Raw genomic sequence first — 25,304 nt, 5'->3', positions numbered from 1 at the left:
ATATTAATAGATTTTTATTATAATAACTTTATAACGAGCGATCTACATGCTGGTTTGGGAAACTGTGTTATTCCATCGTAAAATAACGAACAACGTCAGTTAAGATGATCGTAAAGGCTTAAACTGCAGTGTTATTGGGAAACCCAGCATTGGCTATTTCCCCAAAGATCGAATCTTTAAAATCTGACAACTGTCTTTGGCTTACGTTCTGGGCTTCGTGGAGCTGCTGCAATGTTGCAAAATATTTCTTTGATTGGTAGTCTATGTAAAATAAGAGGTCTGGTGAAAAATACGAGTGAATCAGATGTTCTATTTAACAACTGTCTTATATAGTTGGGGGAATGTTTCATTCAAATGGAGGCTAAAGAGTAGACAAGCACAGAAGAGAAACCAGTTCTGAGGTTGTAGCTACAGAATTATGACACATATGACAATTTACCTTACATCTTGAGATGGTCTGAGGTCATATCCAGCGTTCTCATTGACGACACTATTCCTGCAAATTGTTCCCAGATTACGAACAGGGAAGAAATAGTGCGAACTCGTCATATGCGCGTGTTCTGCGAGACGCACTCGCGATGCACGCGTGAGGGCCAACGTGCCATTAAACATCTAAACACACAGCGAATCAGAGACGCGCATCGATGGCTTCTCTTTCATCTGTTTTCCAAAATATGATAAAGTATGCTTCTTCAAACGCACGTATTTGTGTCTAACAGCATTTCTTGTCATTTGTCATTCCGAGAAGTCTTAAAGGTCACCTGCCACACAGTTGCGGGTAGATGACAAACAAAATTACTCGCTAATGTCATACCCTGCCATGTCACAGAAACATCTACCACACTCTTACGTAAAATAATAATAATAATAATAATAATAAATTAAGTGAGACAAAGTGTGGATACATTATCTTGGTGCTAAGCGCAGTAAGTGGATCTGTTTACAGGCATGACTGTAGAGAGTTGCGCAGTGCAGAGAAAATGAGCGACTCTGTAAGAAGCGCGCCGCAACCCATTTCAGTTCACCGTAATCATATCAAACTTCTTATTTGAAATAAAAACAAATTTTTCTAACTATATTTATAACAGGAATATGATGATTGTCTTGCATGTGAGCTATTTTGCAAAATGCAGTTTCTTTTTAGTTGCAAACTGTTCTTGTATTCCTGCAGTTTTGATTGGGTGGACCAGCCGTCAGTCTGGGTGGACTAGTGCCACTCTGGCCCTTATGTGGCTTCGCGCCTATATATATATTTTATACATATATCAATTTATACATAAATTCAGGTAATTCAAAAGGAATTACCTGCATTTATGTATAGATTTGTCTTAAAATATGGTTTGATCATCATCTGTTTTAACTAATAACACACAAATTATTGTATTGTTCTTGTACATATTGAATATATTCAAACATTTTGATTTTGACATTGGTGGGGACGTAAAAGCAGTCCGCAGAAACATCCAGATTATGATCATTAAAAGTTTTTTTTTCTAGAGTGCTCGCCCATTGTCACAGACACTCATATTTTCTATTCCAATAACTGAACTAGTAAAGGAAGTTTGGGCTGTTTCTATGAAGGATGCTTAATCAGTGGTGTAGAAAAGTTGTTCTTCACACAAAAGCGTTTTATGGGCGAAACCCTGAAAATTGTTTGAGGTAAAAACATGTACACGTTGTAACTGCAAACTTGTCATCCCTTACATTCTGTTCTCTTTTTTTAAATATATATATATATATACTACCGGTCAAAAGTTTTGAAACACTTCTTCAATTTTTTTTAATCACATTTTAGAATTATAGTAAAGTCATTAAAACTATGGAATAACATCAATGGAAATACGGGAATTATGTTGTGACTAAACAAAATCCAAAATAAATAAAAAATGTGTTATATTTTAGCATCTTCAAAGTAGTCACCCTTTGCCTAGAATTTGCAGACATGTACTCTTGATATTTTCTCAACCAACTTCTTGAGGTATCACCCTGGGATGCTTTTTAAACAGTATTGAAGGAGTTCCCATCTATGTTGGGCACTTATTGGCTGCTTTTCTTTATTATTTGGTCCAAGTCATCGATTTCAAAAACTTTTTTTTAAATTACATTTTAGTTTTATAATGAAATAAATTAATGTGGTGGCACAATTATATTTTTGTCTACAAAACTAATTTCAAACATGTAATCACACGCCTTAAAATCAAAAGATTTTTAAGATCACGAGAAACATTTCAGTCAAGTGTTTCAAAACTTTTGACTGGTAGTGTATATATAATATAGTATAATATATTATATAAATATAATATTAAATAAATATAATATTCTCTTGGCCATTTTTGAAAGTGCGCGAAACTTTTGAAAACTTGCATTATATTCAGTGGCGCAAGTTTCATGTGAACACAAGTCAAACTCCAACATACCTGTTTGCCAGTGTTTTAAACAAAATTAATAATAATAATAAAAATAAAAACAAAATACGTCTTTTAGAATATATCCAAACTGTACAAGTGTCCAGATCTGATTGGGGGATTTCACCTATAGAAATTTGGCAACCTTACACATGTCGAAATCTAATTCTGACCGGCAAATCACCATTTTTTTAAAGTCTTTTATTTATCAAACGTAGAACATTTTATATTTTACTTGCATGATTATCAATACATGACACAATTGATCTAAAGGGGATGGTAAGGGGGGATGGTGGTTTTACAAGGGGGATGCTTTTACATATTTATTGTAAAAGGGGGATGGCATCCCCTCACAACCCCCTCAACTCCGAGCCCTGGTTGTTACAAGCCTAGGCCTCACCCGTGACCCTGCCTCTCCACCTGCCTCTCTTCCTGCTCTGTCTGAGCTACTACCTGGCAGGTCTGCTTCTGTCATCTGACCTGACAAAATAACACATTGATGCATGCCATATGAACAGTAAGGAAAAACATTTATGGCTTCGTTAAGTATTATTATTACCATTATTTTTGATTCTACACATTAGCAACTGAGAAAATATTTTAAGTGACTTGCACTTTGACTTGTAAAGTAGCTCCTAATGTCCACCTTTCTTTTTGTGGCTGCCATCCTGACTCAGCATGTCACCAAATTAGCCTAATTGCCAAACACACACACACACACACACACACACACACACACAAACTAACGTTTAGGCTTGCCACTCATCCCGTGACTGAATGCACTGTCCCTGAATCAATATGAGACGCGATTTGTCCCGTATTTTCGTGCACAGAACTGTTGGTATAAGGATGGTGTCTTCCTCACTTACCGGTATGCTGCATGATGATGTGCATCTAGTTGACGGAGCTTTGGCGCTTCGTACAACCGGATGTAGCTACAGCCTCCCACACGTTAGCAAGAAACGGCAAAGCCAATCCTATTAGTGACGTGGGTTAGGGAGGCAGGACTCGTAGTAGAGAACAAGATCTGTTAACCATTTGTGTACCACAAATTCTGATGCTACCTGTCTGGGCCAGGACGCTCTTGCAATATAGATACTTAATCTCAATGAGAGTTTTCCTGGTTAAATTAAGGTTAAATAAAATAAATAAATAAAAACCACAAGACACCAACGGACAACAGTGGTTATATATTTTAATTGTTTGATCAAAATTATTGCTAGGGACAATTCAGTAGTTACTGGATATTGGTAGGGACATGTCCCTAGCATCCCTACTAAATGTCAATCCCTAGGCTAATAATATCAAAAAAAGCTAATTAGAGCTTAGTAGTGAAGTACATTGGAGGGAGCATCATGATTTAGGGCTGCCTTGCTGCTTCTGGGCCTGGACCGCTTGCCATCGTCAAGGGAAAAATTTATTATTTATCTTTTCTCCTTCAGGCTTTATGCATGCTGGATATCCCATCATGATGCACTCCACCTCTGCCCCAGTACTAATGAACCCAGAGGCAGCCCGTAAAAGTGGTCTCTGGGGGGCCATTCATGAGTTGGGTCACAACCAGCAGCGTGGAGTTTGGGAGTTCCCTCCACACACCACTGAGTGCACCTGCAACCTGTGGTCAGTGTACATACATGAGGAAGTGCTGGGTTTAAACAGGGCGAATGCTCATCCAGCCATGACCCTAGAAAAACGACAGGGTCGTGCTCGGGACTATGCCAAAGGTGGCAAAGATTTAAAAAACTGGAGTATGTGGACATCACTGGAGACCTATATGCAGGTATGAACAAATTGCTTATAATGTTGGTTTTAACACTTAAACACATTATTAAATGTTTTAAGGATTACATTTTCATAATGTACCAGTATCATTTAAGACCATTCAAAGCAATAATACTCCATTGTTGATCACCAATAAACAGTTTTCAATGTTATTTAAAAAATTATGGAGGGAAATTAAATAGTTTGGTGAAATAAAATAAAATTAAAATAAATAAATAAAAGCTAATGTAAAGTGTTAAAAAATGTTTTAACCATAATGATATTAACTCTCAATCACTTCTATGTCTTACCCTAATATTTTTATATACCCTAAGCTTCAAGAAAAATTTGGCTGGGATGCTTTCAAGAAAGTTTTTTCTGCATACCATGAAATGAGCGGAGTGCCAAATAACAATGCAGGCAAGATGAATCTATATGCTGAGACCTTCTCCAAGGTGGTCAACCTGAATCTGGCCTCCTTCTTCAAAGCCTGGGGTTGGCCCATCCAGCCCAGCACGGAAGAGAAGATCTCTTATCTCCCTGAATGGAGTGACCATCCTATGGGCCAGTATGCATAAAGGCATCTGAGATAGCTTTAAAATTGACTGAAGTGTAAGATTAAGTATAAAAGTTGAAATGTACTTGGAGGGTCATAGAAAATAAATGGATGAAGCATTTCTCATTTCGTTTAATAAACAAAGGTGAGTAAAATAAAATGTGAATTTAATTTTAAATATTCAGAATGAGACCAAAGACTTAAAAGCTGTAGGGTAACACTTTACAACAGCATTTATATTCTTAAATATCTGTCTTATTGGTATAGATGTCTGTAACAACTGCCTTGGCATTTTTTTAAGGCTAAATTCAAAGCAAACATAAATCTTCTATCTTTACAGAGGGGATATGTCTACAACATTACATATAATACATAAACACTTAACATGTACTACACACTGCAATTAAAAGGCTGACATCTTAACCATATTGCATTGTTTTCTATCTGTTCTTTTCTTTATTTTTATTTTTTATCCAAGAGCATAGATCTATGCTCGTATATTATTTTTTTAATTATTTTGAATGATGCAGCACCATAAGGTTGATATGACTTGGTTGGGCATAATTATGTCCTTTGCTAGATGCGTTGGACATTAAATTGATTTGAACGTCTCAACCTAAGTTCTGCACTGGCCACTAAACAGCTCCCCCACTGGTGCGTCAGAGTATTGTTGTAGGAAGTCAACCAAGTCCTTTAGGGTCCGTTCCACGACAACGTTGAGCTCAGTATTGAGGGCAGTTGTAGCACCACTTAGGATGGGGCGGCCATTTTGATCCACGCAGCAGTAGGCATTCCAGATGTACTCCGGGATGTTCACTCTTCTGACATTGTTCTTGATGATCCAGTTGTTAGAAGAAGGGATGGCACCAACCAGCACATAAGCCTGATGGCAGTTTGTGTTAAACAAGTCGGTCATTTCTGACTCATGTATGCGCCAGGCGTTTTGGTTCAGCGTTGGGTTTTGGGGCACCACATTGGTCAGAGTAAAGGTGGCATTACGACTTAGAACTAGCAGGGAACATAAATAATAAAAGAGAGAGAGACAAGAAACAAACCTTTAATAAACATAATTTTGTCTGAATTGAGGTTTTGGAAGAATATTTTCCTCTAAAAAGACTTGTTGTCAATGTATAATAATCCTAAAGGCTGGATTACACTACACTATTAAATTCTGAACAGATTTTAAAATAATAGGTATTACACACTTACCAACTTTGAAAATCAATAAAGACAAAACTTGGCATCACACACTACCTGAATATCAAGCTGATCCAGTCTTATCACAGGCTCAAGCAGAAACACATGTCCTTCCATTTTAGGAGCTACATGACAGAACTGGCTGCTCTTGTTGTTGTTGCTGCTTCTAGTCATGAAAAAAGGCCTCTTGAGAGTTAGGTTAAACTCCAGTTGATTGCTTGTTCGCCAACTCCATTTCTTGAGCTTCTTCACCCCACTTACTTTACACCTATGGCTTGAGATTTGATTCTTTTTAGTTGTGGATAGTCAGCTCTGAAATATCAAATGTGTTTTATATCCTCAGACTAGATGAAATCATCATGCTACAAAGACCAGCTTAATTCCAGCAGTCAGCCATTCCAGAATGCTGCCTGGTCTAGGCTGGTTTGCTGGTAAGTATTTGTTTGGTGCTGGTCTAGCTGATGGACCAGCATTGTCATGCTTTTCACCAGTAAAACTTAGCTGGTGAAGCTGGTTGACCAGCCTGGTCTTTCTTATGAAGCTGGTTAAGCTAGTTTAAAAGCCTGGGTAGAGTCACCAGCACGCCATCATCCCTTGCTGGGTGACCGGCAGACAAAACACAACATAAGCTGATTTCTTACCCTCCAACTATCCTGCTTTTCAGCAGGGTCATTGGAGGGTAAGAAATCAGAGTCTGTAGCCATGATACTGCATAATGAGCATTTTTCTCTGACTCAAACTTTCCTAAAATCTGACTGCTGCAGACTAGCACTAACTCAACCCAACTAAAAAACAGGGCTAAAATCAATGTTAAAAATGTGTGGTGTAATCCAGCCTTAGGTAGAAAAAGTTATTTTTACTGACTATCTACTTAGATTCAGAACATTAACTTTTGTCACAAGAAACCAAAGGTCTCAAGATAGAAAATAATGTTAATTAATCGCTCCGAACTTTGACCTCAGTCCCCCCCAAAAAAGGCCAGAGGGATTAAAGTTAAGTTCTTTGTAATGCAATACCTGCATGATGTCCATTGGGGTTCAGGTGTCCACGGTCAAAACCTGAGTTTGCGTAGTCCTCATTCAGAGCCTGTTTCTCACCCAGGTAGATATCAGGAATCTGCTGTGACAGCTTATACCCATCTATCATTTCACCAGGCCATGAGGGGTCCACCAACTAACAAAATGGCAAAACTTGGCTTTTTTCTTGTTTGCTGGCCTAACACAAAATTGTCAGAATGATAACAAAAAGAGGAATCTGATAGTTACTTAAACTTATTCACCCCTTTTTGTTTTAACAGACTTAACTTGGTGGGCTATTTAATAATCTTGACAAAATGCACATTAACCTTTGTTCATTCAGAATCTACTTGTGTTCAATTATTTAATTTACACAGTAAATAACACTGACTTATTGACTTTATAAGGTCTCACAACAGCAGATCAGATAAGTCCTGCTGTCATAAAGACCAAGGAGCTGCCCATGAATTGAGATGAAGTTGTCAGGAGGAAAATGTTCAAGAAGGCTATACAAATTGGAAAAGTTTTGATCCTTCTTATGAGTACATTGAAGTCATTGTTAATCCAAAAAATGTGAAACAATCCAGATGCTAGCAAGTCCAGGCCATCCTACTAAACAGAGGGATCAGACAAGAAGAGCCATTATTAGTGACCAAGAGACCACCTACACTGATAGTTTCAGTTTCAAACTTATTTTTCCACAAATGGAAGTCTGCCAATGCTCTCCATTTAATTTGTTGGAGCTGGAGCTTGATAAGCTTCCACAAGTTCCACAATAAATGTTTCCAATGTGCATACAAACATATGATTCATGGTTGTGACTGGTGCTAAACGACTACGTGCAAAATATTGACACGGGGGTGAATACTTTTGTGCATGTGAAACCTAATCTTCTCATACTGGAAAAATTTATGTTCTTAATTTATATATATTTTTCTATTCATAAACAAGTGAAATGTACTTTTTTATTGAAGTGAGAAAAAATTTGTAAAAAAGAGTTGTAACAGGAAACAAATGCAACAATCAATAAGTGGTTCACACTTTTTGAAGGCACCTTAGATGGATAGAAAAAATAGATAACTCACCTGTGGCTCTACAAACCAACGTGTCTCTCTACCTCCACCATTGCTTGGCTCAAAAATATATGCAGAATAGACAGCTGTACGGTAGTATGTGTTGTACAAAGTGGCAAAGTGATACGTGTTTAGGAAACATTGACACAAAGGGACCACGTCTGGAAAGGTAGCTCCCAACTCTGGCACTTTCTCTTTGTAGAAGAACTTTAAGCACTCAGGTGACTCCCAGAAATTAGCCACCACTTCACCCTTGGTTGGAACCAGGAACATGCCAATGAGGACACACAGTGTTATAGAAATATCCATGGTGCAACAGACTGAATACAACTGATCTCCTACAACAGTGGACGTAGACTTTTTATAACATACCTCCCCTTTATCAGTCCTTTCTATTTTTACTCCCCATCATTGTCAGCATTAGTGATAAGTATGATTACCAAGTAGTTCCAGATTTAGGAACATTTGGAGGTTAAAAAAATTAATAAAATCACACACATACCTGTAGTGGATGTGTAAAATAATTTAATATATTGTAATTTTGTTTAAAGTTGCACATTAGTTTGAAAGCACCATGGTCTGTTATTATAGAACTGGCAAAATAACAACTGACAAAAACAATTGACTGAAAGAATTCTTTCTTACTTTCTAGCTTGCTTTCTTTCTTGATTGTTTAAAACATTTTCCACGCAGCAAAGGTTACGTGTGTCTCACATAACATGTTTGTTTTACATGACTCAAAAGTGACCCTATGGGAACAACCCATATGGCTGATTTTGCCATAACCTGAGAACACCAAGGCATTGATCCACAGAACATTTTTGGAAAAAACATGCCTCAAAACTGGTGCCTTCCAGTTTGTGTTGACTAATCGCACTCCTGATCAAATTTACATAAAATACAATTCCTTTATTTAGCATGTTAAATATCTAGCAAATATGTTTAAAAATACTTATTTTATATAATAATATGTATGAAACAATAGTATTTGAACTGTACATAACAGATAACAGATTTGTATTAGATTTGCACTACGTATGTGTATGTGTGTATGTATGTACTGTATGTATGTGTGTGTCTGTGTGTGTCTGTACGTATGTGTATAATTATTTTTTATTTTTTTATTATTATATATGTCTTGCTGATGTTTTTGTGTTGTTTTTGTACTGTTGTACACTGGAAGCTCCTGTCACCATGACAAATTCCTTGTATGTGTAAGCATACTTTGCAATAAAGCTGATTCTGATTCTGATTCTGATATTACTCTCTTTAATGTTGTATATTTTTGTCCCTCATTATTGAAACATGATGTTTTGTAGTAAAGTAATTTTGTATAAATTTGTCACCAATGCTTATCCAAACAAATGGTGAGGCAATGCTGCCATGTACGTATTGTTTATTAATTTTTTTCACTCAATTATGTCATAAAAACGACATCCTTTTCATAATAATGAGATTTTATTTCATAAAACGACATATTTTCTTGTCAAACGAGATACTGTGTCATAAAATTACATCTTTTCTCATAATAACGAGATGTTATTTAATTAAATGACAACTTTTCTTGTAATAAACAAAATAAGTTATGACACTTAACGTCATGGTTACTTGTGTAACCTCCGTTCCCTGATTGAGAGAACGAGACGTTGTGTCGATGTAGTGACACTAGGGGTCACTCTTAGGAGCCCGAGACACCTCTGGTCTTTGATAAAAGGCCAATGAAAATTGGCGAGTGGTATTTGCATGCCACTCCCCCGGACATACGGGTATAAAAGGAGCTGGTATGCAACCACTCATTCAGGTTTTATGCTGAGGAGCCGATATAAGGTCCGGCCATTTCAGCGGGTAGTTCAGCATTGTGGCAGGAGGGACACAACGTCTCGTTCCCTCCATCAGGGAACAGAGGTTACACAAGTAACCATGACGTTCCCTATCTGTCACTCACTCGACGTTGTGTCGATGTAGTGACATTAGGGGTCCCTATACGAAACGCTACAACTGGCTGAACTGTGTTACGTGAACTGGAGGTGTGTGGTGGGCAGACTGCTGTGTGCCTCATAGCCAGCGCACCAAGTCGACATGTAACCTCCCCCAACATAGTTCTGAGTGTCGAACAGCCCTTTTTGGGGACAAGTCGACTACCCAAAGATAGAGACAGGCTTAACCCAGTCGTGGCCTCTTTTCCCCTTCTCTTTTTCCACTCCCTAAAAAAGAAGGGGGATTATCCGACTGGGCCACCAGGTCTAGTCGGGGGGTGTCTCTCCCAAGGGAAAGACACCGCGGAGACCACACCTTGCCCAAAGAGAGGGGGGGATATTTAAGTGGAAGAATACATCACATGGTCTTTCCAACCATGTGGAGAGCCTTCAAGGTAGATCCTGCCCAATGGGGGAGGAGTTACTACAAACATGGAGACTGGGGCAGAGGGGTTCTGCCCAAGGAAGACGCAGTTTGCCAGCAGGGAAACGAACTAGCGGAAGATATATATCGCATGGGGTTAGCCTTACAGGGAACGCCACATGCGGAGCACCTACCCCAGAACAGGGCTCTTAGTTAGCGCGTGTACTGGGCCAGCAGCGAGTCTCTCTGAAAACTCGACTGCCACAGGGCTCGGAGGAAGTCAACCAGGGAACAAAGTTTGTGAACACTACTGGGAATTAATGGCGCATGTCTTCAGCTCCAAGGGAGGTGGAAGGCACTATGTGCAAGCGATACACCCGGCCAGCTATCCCGGACTTATCCGCTTGTGTTGCGTGCCACTACCTGGGATGGGAGGACCAGGGCCCAGGGAGCGGCTACATCCCTGGTAGAATGGGCTGGTAGCCCTACCGGGGGTGGCATGTCCTAGGCGACATATGCCATAGTTATGGCGTCAATGAGCCAGTGGGTGATCCTCTGCATGGAGACAGCGCTTCCTTTCCGCTGTGCACCAAAGCAGACAAAGAGCTGCTCAGAGATTCTAAAGCTCTGCGTGCGATCCAAATAGATGCGTAAAGCACGCACCGGACACAGCGACGACAGGGCTGGGTCTGCCTCCTCCTGGGGCAGCGCTTGCAGGTTCACCACCTGGTCCCTAAAGGGGTGGTGGGAACCTTGGGCACATAGCCCAGTCAGGGTCTCAGGATCACGTGAGAGTAACCTGGACCAAACTCCAGGCACGTTTAACTGACAGAGAACGTTTGCAGGTCACCTACCCTCTTGATGGAAGTGAGCGCAGTCAGGAGGGCAGTCTTCAAGGAGAGTGCCTTAAGCTCGGCTGACTGCAAAGGCTCAAAGGGGGCTCTCTGTAGACCCTGAAGAACTACAGAGGTCCGATGAGGGAACGAGGTGTGGTCTGGAGGGATTCAGTCTCCTGGCACCTCTCAGGAACCTGATGATCAGGTCGTGCTTCCCTAAGGACTTACAGTCGACTGCGTCATGGTGTGCTGCTATGGTGGCAACGTACACCTTCAAGGTGGAAGGGGACAGCCTCCCTTCCAACCTCTCCTGCAGGAAGGAAAGCACTGATCCGACTGCGCATCTCTGGGGGTCTTCTCGACGGGAAGAACACCACTTTGCGAACAGACACCACATAAAAGGCATACAGGCACCTCGTAGAGGGGGCCCTAGCCTGAGTGATCATGTCCACCACCGCAGGTGGTAGACCGCTTAGGTCTTCCACATCCCATCCAGGGGCCAGGCATGCAGATTCCAGAGGTCTGGGCGTGGGTGCCAGATGGTGCCCCGTCCCTGAGAAAGAAGGTCCTTCCTCAGGGGAATTCACCAGGGGGGAGCTGTCACGAGGAGCATGAGGTCCGAGCACCACGTCTGGGCGGGCCAGTAGGGTGCTACCAGGACAACATGCTCCTCATCCTCCCTGACCTTGCACAGGGTCTGTGCAAGCAGGCTCACTGGGGGAAACACATATTTGCGCATGCCAGAGGGCCAGCTGTGTGCCAGCGCGTCTATGCCAAGGGGGGCCTCAGTCAGGGCGTACCAGAGTGGGCAGTGGGAAGGATTCTTGGGAGGCGAACAGGTGCATCTGTGCCTGTCGAATCGACTCCAAATCAGCTGGACAATGAGTCTGGAGTCTCCACTCTCCCCTGAGGGTAACCTGTCGTGACAGTGCGTCCGCTGTAGTGTTGAGGTTGCCCGGGATGTGAGTGGCTTGCAGCGACTTGAAGTGCTGCTGACTCCAGAGGAGATGGTGGGCGGGTTGTGACATACAACGAGAGCGTAAACCGCCTTGGCGGTTGACATATGCTACCATTGTCGTGTTGTCTGTCAGAACTAACATGTGTATGCCCTGGATCAACGGTCGAAACCTCCGCAGGGCGAGCAGAATTGCCAACAACTCAAGGCAGTTGATGTGCCAATGCAGTCGCGGACCCGTCCAGAGGCCGGCGGCTGCGTGCCCATTGCAAACAGCGCCCCAGCCTGTTTTGGAGGCATCTGTCGTGACCACGACGCGCCTGGAGACCAGTTCTAGAGGAACACCTGCCCGTAGAAACAAGAGGTCGGTCCAAGGGCTGAAAAGACGGTGACAGACCGGCGTGATGACCACGCGACGTGTCCCGTGGTGCCATGCCCATCTCGGGACTCGAGTCTGGAGCCAGTGCTGAAGCGGCCTCATATGCATCAACCCGAGCGGGGTGGCCACCGCCGAGGATGCCATATGCCCCAGGAGCCTCTGAAAAAGTTTCAGTGGAACCGCTGTTTTCTGTTTGAATGCCTTCAAACAGGCCAGAACCGACTGGGCGTGCTCGTTCGTAAGGCGCGCCGTCAAGGAGACTGAGTCCAACTCCAAACTGAGAAAAGAGATGCTCTGAACCGGGAGGAGCTTGCTCTTTTCCTAGTTGACCCAAAGCCCTAGTCGGCTGAGGTGTGAGAGCACCAGGTCCCTGTGTGCACACAACATGTCTCAAGAATGAGCTAGGATTAGCCAGTCGTCAAGATAGTTGAGAACGAGAATGCCCACCTCCCTTAACGGGGCAAGGGCAGCCTCTGCGACCTTTGTAAAGACGCGAGGAGACAGGGACAGGCCGAAAGGGAGGACTTTGTACTGATACGCCTGACTCTCGGATGCAAACCGCAGGAAGGATCTGTGTCGAGGAAGGATCGAGACGTGGAAGTACGCATCCTTTGGGTCTACCGCCGCGAACCAATCTTGATGCCAGACGCTTGCTAGAATGCGTTTTTGCATCAGCATCTTGAACGGGAGTCTGTGTAAAGCCTAGTTCAGAACTCACAGGTCCAAGATTGGCCGCAACCCACTGCCTTTTTCCGGTACGATGAAGTAAGGGTTGAAAAACCCCTTCTTCATCTCGGCTGGAGGGACAGGTTCTATCGCGCCCTTCCGTAGGAGGGTAGCGATCTCCGCGCAAGGTAGCAGCATTTTCATCCTTCACCAAGGTGAAGTGGACACCGCTGAACCTAGGCGGACGCCCGGCGAAGTGAATCGTGCAGCCGAGTCGGACGGTCCGGACCAGCCCTTGCAATGGATTGGAACGAGCAAGGCATGCATCCAAGTTCCGCGCAAGGGGGCCCAAAGGGACAACGTCATCGGACGTACCGGCAGGTGGGGCCTCGCGGCGGGTGGAGCTCGAGGTGCCACACCACGTCGTGGCTGTGCTGAGTCTAAGGACATTGAAGCACTTACCTGGCTCCTTGTGACCACCCCCGGAACAGCCTGGGACAGGGGAGGAAGAGGCCTGTCCTCGTGACCCGTGGAGACTGTCACATCAGTGGCAGATTTGTGCCACAGCTGGGCGCTCAGGGGCGGGAGATCGCTGCTGGAGTGCCAAACCTGCCAAATAGAGTGGTGGACGGTGGTCTTTGACGGCCGTGCACACCGGATATGTGACCCAGGGAACAAGGAAACTGCTCTTGCTGAGCTCTTGAGTACTGCAGCCACTTGGGCATGCAGCGCAATTAAATGCAAAAGGTAACAAAAAGATGGAGATCTGCTTACCAGCTCCAGAGCAGCGGCTTTCATTGTCCCTGGGTCGCCCGTCTCAAGGGTGCTTTGAAGCCTTTCACGGGTTCTGGGCGGCCGTGAGACGGGTGGCGTCTGCTTCCTGCGGTGGGCTCCACGCCGGGGCCGGGCCGAAGGGGCAGGCTGCGGCAGAGCCGGTGTAGTCACCGCAGGGGGACTCCCTTGGCGATGAGTAGATGGGGTACGGGATCTTGAGCTGCGCCGGGGCAGGATATGCCGGCTAGCATCCATCTACTGCTCTACCATCGAAAACTGCTGGGCAAAGTCCTCGACGGTGTCGCCGAATTGGCCCGCCTGGGAAATGGGGGCAGCAAGGAATCGTGTCTTGTCGGCCTCACCCATCTCGACCAGGTTGAGCCAAAGGTGGCGCTCCTGGACCACTAGTGTGGCCATCATCCGCTCGAGAGACTGCGCCGTGACCTCCATCGCTCGGAGAGCGAGGTCGGTCGCCGAGCGCAGTTCCTGCATCAATCCCAGGGCGGAACTACCCTCCTGCAGTTCCTTTAGCGCCTTGGCGGAGTTGCAGGAGAGCCAAGGCGTGCAGGGCGGAGGCGGCTTGTCCAGTGGCACCGTAGGCCTTGGCCGTCAGAGACTACGTAAACCTACAGGCCTTGGACAGGGGCTTTGGGCACCCACGCCAGGTGGTAGCGCTCTGCGGGCACAGGTGCACCACGAGTGCCTTTATCCACCGGGGGATTGCCGAATAGCCCTTGGCCGCCCCACCATTGAGGGTAGGGAGGAAGGGGAAGCTGAAAAGATCGGGACCGGGCAGTAAAAAGTGCCTCCCGCGACCTTGTCAGCTCTTCATGCACTTCCGGGAAGAAAGGAATGGGGGTGCGAGCCCGGAAACCAATCACTGAGCCACGAGGGTTCAGGGAAGAGCAGTGAGTTCCACTCTAGCCAACGCTCGTGGCTGCCCGGGAAAGCATGTTGTCATCTCCGCGTCAGCCTGTGACTGGTCAATCAACCCCGAAGGGAGAAGCCCAGGTGAGGCTTCCGACTGGACGAGCCCGCTCTCCGATGCTGCGCTCGAGAGCTCATCACTTTCGCGGGCTCCGAATAAGAGGTCGAACTCGCCGTGAGACGAGCCGGCGGACTCATCCGGAAGCCCGATCGGGGCAGACGAGCGTGCTGGGGAATGGGAGGTCTGCAGGGGGATACCCAGCGGAGGCGGTCCCATTGGGGTCCCCAAATCGCCCCCAGTGCTAGCCGCGCTGGCCTCATACCCGTGGGTAAAAGGACCGAGGCGGGAGCCTCTGGGGTGGCTTGCTTTCTTACGAAGGCGAGCCGCGACCGCAACGTTGCCATGGACATATTCTAGCAATGAGAACATGACCATCCACGAACGCTGTCTCCGCGTGAGCAGTGCCCAGACACGAAAGACAGTGATCGTGACCATCAGAAGGCGAGAGATAACGAGCGCAACCAGGAATAACACACAATCGGAAAAGCATCTTTAAAAAGACGCGTCTTTAAAAAAGACGTTCCCTGTGTGCCGCTTTTTTAGAGAAATATACTCTTTTAGAGAAATATACTCTTTTATTTCTGCCGAAGCACCCAGGGGCATTCTCTGCAGTGCACCAGTGCAGAGGGGGGAGAAGCCGCTGCAATGCGCCGTCAGATCCAGCAGAGGTGAATGAACAGTAGTATTCAGCTCAGTGAGCGTTCGGCTCCGAAGAGAAAATCTGAATGAGTGGTTGCATACCAGCTCCTTTTATACCCGTATGTCTGGGGGAGTGGCATGCAAATACCACTTTTATCAAAGACCAGAGGTGTCTCGGGCTCCCAAGAGTGACCCCTAGTGTCACTACATCGACACAATGTGGAGTGAGTGACAGATAGGGAACTAACAGTTCCTATGGTAACTTACCAATTTGTGCACTTGTAGATGGTGCAGTTGCAGCTCTGCTCTGTAGCCTATATTAATAACAGTAAATGGATTTAACATACAGTATGGAAACCATGGCACAGTTATTTGAATGATTTATTTTTATTTACTTCTCTGTTTAAGCCATAGATCAATTTTACAGTGTGGAAGTAAACAATAACACAAAGGATGAACTGTATGAATTTGGCTTTTGTGAAATGAAAATTCTCACTCAAAGATAATAATTTTAAGATTCACTCATTTCAATTTCATAACAAAATTCAATCAAATTGAAATAAATAATCTTTAATAAAATAAAATAAATCTTAAAAATAGGCTAAAATATTTTTTGTGTGTAAATTCATTTAGTGCGGAACCTCACGCACTTTGAGGCTGTCAAAGATCGATAAAATGCGCAATACCCGACAGCATGTCAGCTTCCTCGTCTAACTCAACGTGATAAGCAAAATCTCAACATAACAAAATGGGCAAAGACTTGACAGCCTAGCAAAACTTCATGAAATGTCACTCAACCGACCAGAGCCTGAGCTGACAGAGGTACGCTGACTGTCACATGGCCAAGTGCCAAGTGCCAAGTGAGTTTATTTTTCTTGGGTCTTAAAAAATCATCTGCAACATCATAAGCACGCACTGCAAAACTGCAAAAACGTATTTAAACTGCATACCTTGTTGACGTGTTAACGCATTATAATAAGCATCAAATGGATGTAGGGCTTTGCAATGTGTTAACAGCAAGACATTTTAAAGTATTGTGTCTATTGTGGTTATGCACAATCCTGGCGCATGACAAAGAATGCACATTCCAAAAAATCATATTTTAATAATCATATTATTTTTATCAGTTGCTATACTTTTGCGTTATTTTTGCATTTCTCACGGGCTTGGATGATAGCCCTCCTTATCTCACACACGCATGCACGACTAGAGATGAAATATGATACATAAGCCCGGCTTCCCTTAGTTACTGACGCCTTCAGGTTTTCCTGTCGGCATCTGTTAACACGGAGAAGAGATCGAAGTAAATTACCTCAGCAATTATTATATAACACATTTGTCAGCCATTATGTATATATGTATATTAGTCATTAGTCAAGGGGTGACATAAATGGAGACATGAAAGGTTCTTCAAGGGGTGACATAAATGGAGACATGAAAGGTTCTTATTATTTTTTTGCATGTATACGCATTAAATAAATGAATAAATAAAATACTGTAATATACAACTTTAAAACAACATAAAAAACTACATTTTTGTTGCTGAAGGGGCACCCAGTTAATGCACTGCACACCACCGAGATATATATATATATATATATATATGTGTGTGTGTGTGTGTGTGTGTGTGTATGTATAGTGGGGTGGGGGGGTTACGGGGGGGCTTCAAGGAAAAAAGGTTGGGAACCACTGGTCTAAGCCTGGGTTCTAAGCCTGTGTACTCCGTGCATAAAATGAGAGACAAGAGAATGTCTACCAATAGATACCCCATTCACAAGCGTGCTCAGCCGCTATAGCGGTAGCATAGACTGAAAGCACTTGTGGAAAAAATTGCACTTGCGCTTTGACCAAGATTAAATTAGAGAGTTGTCACCCAGTGACGCGTGATGTGTTCCCCTTGCAATGCATCAGTGCAGGTAGAGAGCACTGCAGCACACACTGCTGGTAGGGGTATAACATTCAGTCAGTAGAAATGAGAAAAGGTGCAGGCTGAAGACCATGTTGCTGCTGCACAAATTTCAGAAAGCGATACACCTCTGAGTGCTGCCCAAGATGTTGCAAGACAGTGAATAGATTAGGGGACAGGACACCCTGAAGACTCATATGCATGTGAAATAACCTGCATCACACAGTGCGCTAGTCCCTTTGTGTGCATCACTAGAGCAAAGGAACAATCGGTCAGTCTTGCATCAGGCTGCTATCCTGTCAATGTAAACCCTCAAAGACCTAACTGGCGGCAGTGCAGCCAACACAATGGGCTCATAAATTGTGGAGACAAGGTCAAAAATTCTGGATTGTGCCACAGTGAAACATTATTGAATTCAAGGCCCCCAATGCAAACAGGGAGCACTCACTATCAATGCATGGAGCTCACATGCTTTGCTGTTGTAATGGCCAAGAGGAATGCAGACTTCAAAGACAGCCATTTAACATTCCAGTCCATTATAGGCTCAAATAGTGCTTGACATAAGGAATTAAGCACCACCCTAAAGTCCCACTTTGAGCATCGCACACCCCATGGAGGGCACAGATGATTAGCCCCTTTCAAAAAGGCCACAACTAACCAGTCAGACCCAAGTGAGACACCACTCACCTCAGAGTGGTGGGCTGCCAAAGATGCTACATACACCTTGAATGTAGACACAGAATGTCCAAGCTCCAAAAGATCTTGCAAAAATCTAAAATTCGTCCTACAGAATAGTGCAATGGATCAGCCGCATGAGCATTTAAAACAATGTCCCTGGCCCCCTGTGAACATGCCAAAAGAGGACTGGTGGACCCAGTGGCCACACCCATAACTTCACCTGGTCTGGGTGAGGGTGCTAAACTTCTGCTTGGTAGAGGACAAGATGGCCCTGCTAACAAGACAGGAGCATTGTCCCTGAACACCATCTGAAAGAGAATGAGAATCACTACGGTCAGTTCCAGAACGTTTATATGTGCTGTGCACAAAGTCCTGCTCCAAGTACCATTCACTCCCCTCCGGCACCAAACACAACACCATCCAAGAAGACTGGTATCCGTTCATATTACCTCCCACCATGCAGGTGGAGGACCCAGTGGAACTCCTTTGAGGAGGAACTGCTTCCGTATCCATGGAGCCAGGGCTTGAATGCAGTGCTGTGTGATTTTGACCCTTGTGTATTTGTCCCGCACTGGACACAGCTGCTTCTGAATGAGCCTTCGTTAGAATGGTCTTAGCCATAGCAATCCCAGTGGCACCACTGCTGTTGCTGCAGTGAGCTTCCCTTAGAACCTCATTAAAGAAATGTAGCATTGAGTGTGGCCAAACCGAAGACACTTCACTGCTGACAGAATTGAATGTACCCTGTTTGGTGTGGGGTAGGCCAGTATCGTGTGAGATTTGAGTGTCAGACCTATAAAACGGGTCCATTGAGTTGTAACCAGCCTGCATTTGTCCCAATTCACTGTGAACCCCAAAGCTGTAATATGGTCCAGAAATTGGCAAGACTGATACATTGTCTGCAGTGGTGATGACACATAGACAAGCCAATCGTCCAGTTAGGGCAACACTCTCTTGCCATTCCTTTGTAATGGTTCCAGTGTAGCCTGGACGCACTTTGAAAACACCCTTGGTGCCAGAGAGAGGCCAAATGGGTGAACTCTGAACTGAAATATTTGACCCAGAAATGAAAACCGAAGGAATCGCCTGTGATCCGGAGCAATTGGAATATGAAAGTAGGAATCCCTTAAATCTATCGTCATAAACCTATCTTGAGGCATAACGGCCTGTAAAACATCTGCCGTGAGCAACATTCGGAATGACAGGAACTTTAGAAAATGATTTCAATTCCTTAAATCTAAGCTGAGACAAAACCTGCCTGTAACAGTTAAAGGACAGGCAAGGAGGAGGCGGGAACTGGCTGAACAGTAAACATAAAGTTTTAATGCCAAACTTAACTTAAAAACAACATAAACAAGCATGCAGCGCAGCCACGTGCGTCTCTCTCGAACTCGAACTGGCACCTCTGGCTCGTCTTTATCCCCCTCCAGGCTGATTAGCCAAACCCCCCCCCCCCCCCATCACACTGCCGTCTTTCTTTGTGATCATAAAATAAGTGGAAAAGAATACCCCAGGATGAATTTGGGGGTTGACAAGTTCTATGGCTCCTTTGCACAGCAACACCTGAACTTTGTGCACAAGGGTGTCCACCTGCCGTGGATCGTGAACTACTGTGGGTCTCACACCAGTGTGTACAGGGGGTCGACGATGAAACTGTATATGATAGCCTCTTGAGAAGGTAGTCAGCAGCCACTGGTTTGTTGTTATTGATCCACAATGAGCCAGGTGACTGTCCGTAAAACAGCTCACTGTGGACCTCACCACGTCAGCGCTCCTATATGTGCTTGTCCGCAGAGATGGGGGGGTGGCAACGCTGGGGGCATTGGTGTCGCATGTGAGACTGATGCCACTGTAGTAAGGTGCCACCACATCTGGAAGGAGGAGGTGGAGGTTGGAGGCTCTGATGGCAAAACTGATGAGGAGGCTTAAATGTAGGTTTTGCACCAACATTCTGATAGCGAGAAACAGGGTTTGCTGTAGGTGCCCAGGGGCCTGAAGCTGTCCCTACATGATGGGAATGAGTCTCTGAGAGCGAAACACGCAGGTCCAGAGCTTTCTGTGCCACTAGTCTGAAGATTCGACCAGGTTCTAGAGGCAGCCATCTCAAGTTGTTCCGACAGACCTCTGGCAGAGGGGGTTGAGCCAACCAAACCTGGCACCGGGCTTGCATTAGAGTGCCCAAAGCTATGCGGTAGTGATTGGCAATGACACCCATTGCCTGCAATGCAAGTTCAGTTAGATCCGTCACTAAAGAGTCAGATGATGTTGCACTCAGGGAGGAGTGCAACTTAGCAAGCATGTGCCAAAGAATTAGAAACACAACCAAGGCATGCTCTACAGGCAGCATGCTGCCAAGACCCACTGTCTCTGGGTCCTGCATCACAGCCATTACGTGGGTCAGTTGATCAAGATTGTGTGGCCTTTGATGAACTCTGTAATGCAGACAACAGTACTGATGTAAAATCACAGCACTGAGGCATAAGAAAAGAGGCTCTTGCATGATGCAGAAAAACATTCTCAGAGCCCACTGCTGGTTGTGGGGGGTCTAGATTAATATGAGCGAACATTGTTTTCAACTTTCCCTCCAAGAACGTTACCACTGAAGATGACCCACCCAATTTCTCAGACACATTATCACTGTCAGAGTGGTGTGACTGGGCCATAGGCAGACTTTCACCAATAACTGAGGTTGCAACTGGATTTGTGCCAAAAAGTGAGTCAGAGGCAGCCACTGACATTGCATCTAACTCCTGTTCTGCATGAATAGCTGGTGACGATGGCGTGCATGATTAAGGCTGCACTTTGTCCTGTGCCTCTGTTGTAAGCTGAGCTCTTGCCAGGAGCGGCAGTAAAAGTTCTACTGTAGAAGACAGCTGTTCCACTTTGTTCCAGATTTAGTTTTTTTATTCCTTTTGTCAGGCTGAAGTGTGTGCTTATGATTACGATCAACAATAGGGATGCCCAAAGAATGCAGCAAATTATCTACCCAGGATTCCAGACCTACCAGTCAAGTCAAGTAAAGTCAAGTGATATTTATTTGTATAGCACTTTTCACAACACACATCGTTTCAAAGCAGCTTTACAGAAAATCATGCATTAACAGAAAATGAAACTGTAATATCTATAAAATCTTAGAGTCATCATTATGTAGTTTGATTAAATATAATTATATTAAAAAATAATTGTATTTAGAATCCCAGTAAGCAAGCCGAAGGCGACTGTGGCAAGGAGCACAAAACTCCATAAGATGTTGGTTAATGGAAAAAATAACCTTGTGAGAAACCAGGCTCACTGTGGGGGACAGTTACCCTCTGGCAGTTGCGCTTGACGCACAGCAAGAGGCATGATGGAGCACTGCGGGCATGGGTCAGACAAGGCCTCTGTAAGATGATCCACACCAAGACAAGCAGGGCACTGATTATGTCCATCCATGATATTCATCGCATTAGGGCATGTAGAACATCTAAGTGTATCCATCCATATTGACTTCAATACTCACCTAAAAGCAATCCAATGAGAATAAATCCAGCGCTCGTTGACGACATAGGGGCCGTTTACACAACAACGTTTTCAACTAAAAACGGAAAACTTTTTATGCGTTTTGGCTGTTCATTTACACGACAATGCCGTTTTGGGGCCTGAAAATGCAAACTTTTGAAAACGATTTTCAAAGTGCAAGTTTTTGAAAATGATGCCATTATCGTCTCCATGTAAACATACAAAAACGCGAATTTGTGAAAACGATGATGTCATGCGCATGTGTATTGCGTGTTATATAAAGAATGATGGATTGATAGGCATCAATTTGAGATGTATAATTATCAATATGAATACTGCTGTCTATGCAAATAACAATAATCAACAATTTATTAATTTGGAGTGTTTTGTATGGAGTGTGAACACTGTACAGTAGGCAGAAACTGCAATTTTGAAAATCTTGAAATTAATTCAGATGGGAAAAATGTATTTGTATTTTAAATGTTATTTATTTATTTACTTAATTTTATTTGATGTACCTTTACCCTGCAATTCATTCACCCACCGCTTATGTATATAGCCTATAGACAGAGATGTGATGCCATATACAGTATTCAATGATATGCTTAGAATATGAAAACATGAGGCAGTGAAAATGCATGTTAGATCCAGTGTACACAAGACCTCTCTCTCCGTCAGAAGATATTCATATATCAGAGTTCTGTCTGATATCCAAAACCAGTCAACATCAACAGCTTGTTATGTTAACTTACACAAGAGTCAGCAGGGGGAATACAGAAGAAGGCAGGAGATGAAGTGATGGTAAAAATTAGCAGAGTTTATTGAATAATCTTGAGAGTTCAGTCAATAGGCATTCGCGCGAGTACTTCAAAACAACGCACGAGACATTCAAAACTACAATGGCAGACTACAGGACTGTGTTTGTGCTGTTCAAGATTTTGAGTTTATTGACGCTTCTCCAGCAAAATAATTGTAGTAATAAAGCAACCTCATCGTCCGTCCAGACAAAATTGCTTGATGCTTTCGCCATCTTTGTTGTTTGTATTCAACGCACTGTGGAAGAATGCTTATGTGCGCAGGCGCATAGTGTTTCTTTACAGAGTGACATCGCCAACTACTGGCCTGGCATGCATAATATAGCGTTTTTAGTCATTTTCGCGGATCCGTGTGAACAGGGATCGTTTTTGACAACGTTGTCGTCTATTTGTGAAACTTTTCAAAAACGCAAAGGAAAAACTTATCCGTTTTTAGTACATCATTGTCGTGTAAACGTACCCTTAGTGTAGAGTTCACTAATATGTAATTTGATTCTGAGTCATTATTCAAGAGAAGGAGCGCTTCCATCCAACATGCATCACAAGCTTCGCATTACAGTGGAGAATTCAAAATCACACGGATGTGACACTGGTTCCTGGACCAGATATGAGAGCAGCTGTACACAGAACACTGTGGTGAGGTTGGAATTTCTCATCGGAATGGACCGCTGTCAATAACCAGCTGAAGATCTGCTACTCATGCTCCAAACATGAAGTAGCTTAGATAAATATTCCATTGCATCTTCTCTGTACATCTGATCATGTAAATGATAACACAACGAATTTTTGAGAAACAGCAGACAAAGATGAAGACTGTAATCTCAAATTAATGTCAGCTTTCTTTTTGGTTTCCTTTATATTGTGTGAAAGTTACCAGGATTTAAGACTTCAGGGTTTACCAGTGCTCCATTGTCAAGACAACAAATTTGAATTACTGGATAACTTTACACAAAATTAGTTAGCAATTTTATCACACTAGACTAGAGTAGGCTTATGTGTCAAGTATTGCGGCTGTACTTTTGAAACAGTGGGGCAGATTCACTAAATAGTTGGGCCACTTTTGCATGTGGTATTTCAGCACAAAAACCTGCCCTTTATTCACTAACCACCCGCAATCTATTTTAGCAGGCGCAGTCAGTTTTACAGTGATTTTGTGGGCGCTTTTGCATCGTTGCCTTTATTGCATTATTTCATTAGTGAATCGGGAGCTAAACCATGCAGCACTGAGAGCGCATGCAAAAAAGGCCTCAGTTGTATGGTGCCATAGGCGAAACCTGCTTCAACACGCCTTCAAAGTTGTTGACCTGGGCAACTGCACATGTCGCCCATGCCTAAATCTGCTACTGATGTGGGTCGTATATGCATTTGCTATGGTATTCAATGCATTAACACACATTTAATACATTGATTGCTTTTGATTAGCATATGTTATCTAATTAAACATATGTTAAATATCATGTTCACATTCAAATTTATGTGTAGTATGCAAGTATAGAAAGTTGTCATTCAGCTAATGTTTGTATCCAAAGTGCTTGACATAACACCTATTACAGGGACAGTCTTCATGGAGCAACCTGAGGTTAGAGGCCTTGTGCACAGCAAGGGCACATTGGTTATAACATCTGGACCACTGTGTTTGAAACTGCAACTTTTCTGTTTTTCAGTTTGTTTCACCACTCTGAACAACAACAATAGCTGCAAAGAGTAATATAGAAATGACACTAGATGGCAGAATAATGACAGAATTCATTTGGCATTGGACCTTTAGTCTGAAAAACAAAATGTCATATTCCTCATATTCCTTTAAAAAAAAAGGCTAGATATATTTGAATTGCCATAGTATTAAAATTATTTTGATCTATTGTTCTCATAAAACTAAAACAAATTTGAATGATATTATAAACAAGAAAGAAATGCATGACGCATCTGACTGCTATGCTGAACTACTGTATGCAGCCGTTCTTATATTCTTAATATATTTGGACTTATTGTTCTTTTTCATGTAACTTTTCAAAATGATAAACCTAAAAACAATTCAAACAAAATTAGCTGATATAAAAATAAGAAAAAAAGGGATGAAACATCTGAGTGTAATGTTGAAACGTAGCAGTTCTTTACTTGCTAAAATAAAGCTATGTGCAAATCTGTGATTCACATATAAACATATAACTTCAAAGTATACTTCAGTAAAACACTAAGGATTGAAAAAAAGTGCCTGTTTTACAAAAGCTGATTCAAGTCCAGTATCACAGAGACCACTAAGAAAAGAGTTTCATACTGAACTCTGTGAGACAATATGCCTGTCTGAAAGCTACACAACTGTGATTTTCAGACCCTCACTAACATCTTTACCATGGCAGCAAAGGTGTGGAGTAGGACAAATTCAAAGATCCTCAAGCCACTTTCCCTCCTGTGTCCATTAAGTCTATGCATTTCAGATTTATTCATACATTTCCAATATATTTATGCATGAGTTCCCTCCACTATCCCCCTCCCCTCCCCGCACACCCCATCCCATTACTGTAATCCATCACCCCAGCATCATCCGCCATGCAAGCAGCCCGTGAGTTGCCATGGCAACCACCACAGGCCTCAGCTCTTTGCAGCCGTGCTCTTATTGGAAGGAAGGCTCAGGCAGTCTGAGGCTGTCTGGTGGATGTGTTAATTGCCCCCCCCCCCCCCCCCTCACAAACACACACACAAACTCAAACACATATGTGCAAAATCATTCTTAGACACAAATACTAATTTTGAGGCAAGAAAATACAGCAGAAACACATCTATTTTCATTAAGAATTTAATGTTATGGCCAATATTGTGAT

At 43.5% G+C, this 25,304-nt stretch overlaps 2 protein-coding genes across 5 annotated transcripts in view; one reads left to right on the top strand and one right to left on the bottom strand.

The window, feature by feature from the left end:
• Positions 1 to 5,150, top strand: part of LOC127429543 (TRPM8 channel-associated factor homolog) — a 30,000-nt gene extending 24,850 nt beyond the window's left edge. For all 3 annotated transcript variants that reach the window (XM_051678653.1, XM_051678655.1, XM_051678654.1), the window contains exons 7-8: positions 3,848 to 4,185; positions 4,502 to 5,150. In XM_051678653.1, the coding sequence (XP_051534613.1) occupies positions 3,848 to 4,185; positions 4,502 to 4,744 (581 nt within the window). In that variant the 3' untranslated portion in view covers positions 4,745 to 5,150. The remainder of the gene's footprint in view (positions 1 to 3,847; positions 4,186 to 4,501) is intronic.
• Positions 5,151 to 5,302: 152 nt separating this feature from the next.
• Positions 5,303 to 9,195, bottom strand: LOC127429573 (endonuclease domain-containing 1 protein-like). 2 transcript variants are annotated; one of them, XM_051678693.1, is made up of 3 exons: positions 8,021 to 9,195; positions 6,936 to 7,092; positions 5,303 to 5,730 (listed from the first exon to the last, which is right to left on the bottom strand). In XM_051678693.1, exons 1-3 carry the CDS (start codon positions 8,315 to 8,317, stop codon positions 5,339 to 5,341), a joined length of 846 nt encoding a protein of 281 aa, XP_051534653.1. In that variant the 5' UTR covers positions 8,318 to 9,195; the 3' UTR covers positions 5,303 to 5,338. The 2 variants fall into 2 exon arrangements, 1 of the variants encoding a protein (XP_051534653.1); XR_007895314.1 differs by having other exon boundaries at positions 5,590 to 5,730; positions 5,977 to 8,159.
• Positions 9,196 to 25,304: the final 16,109 nt, after the last annotated feature.

Source organism: Myxocyprinus asiaticus, chromosome 39 (assembly GCF_019703515.2).
Source record: "Myxocyprinus asiaticus isolate MX2 ecotype Aquarium Trade chromosome 39, UBuf_Myxa_2, whole genome shotgun sequence".
NCBI classification, from domain to species: domain Eukaryota; kingdom Metazoa; phylum Chordata; class Actinopteri; order Cypriniformes; family Catostomidae; genus Myxocyprinus; species Myxocyprinus asiaticus.
This window is presented reverse-complemented; position numbering and strand designations above follow the sequence as displayed.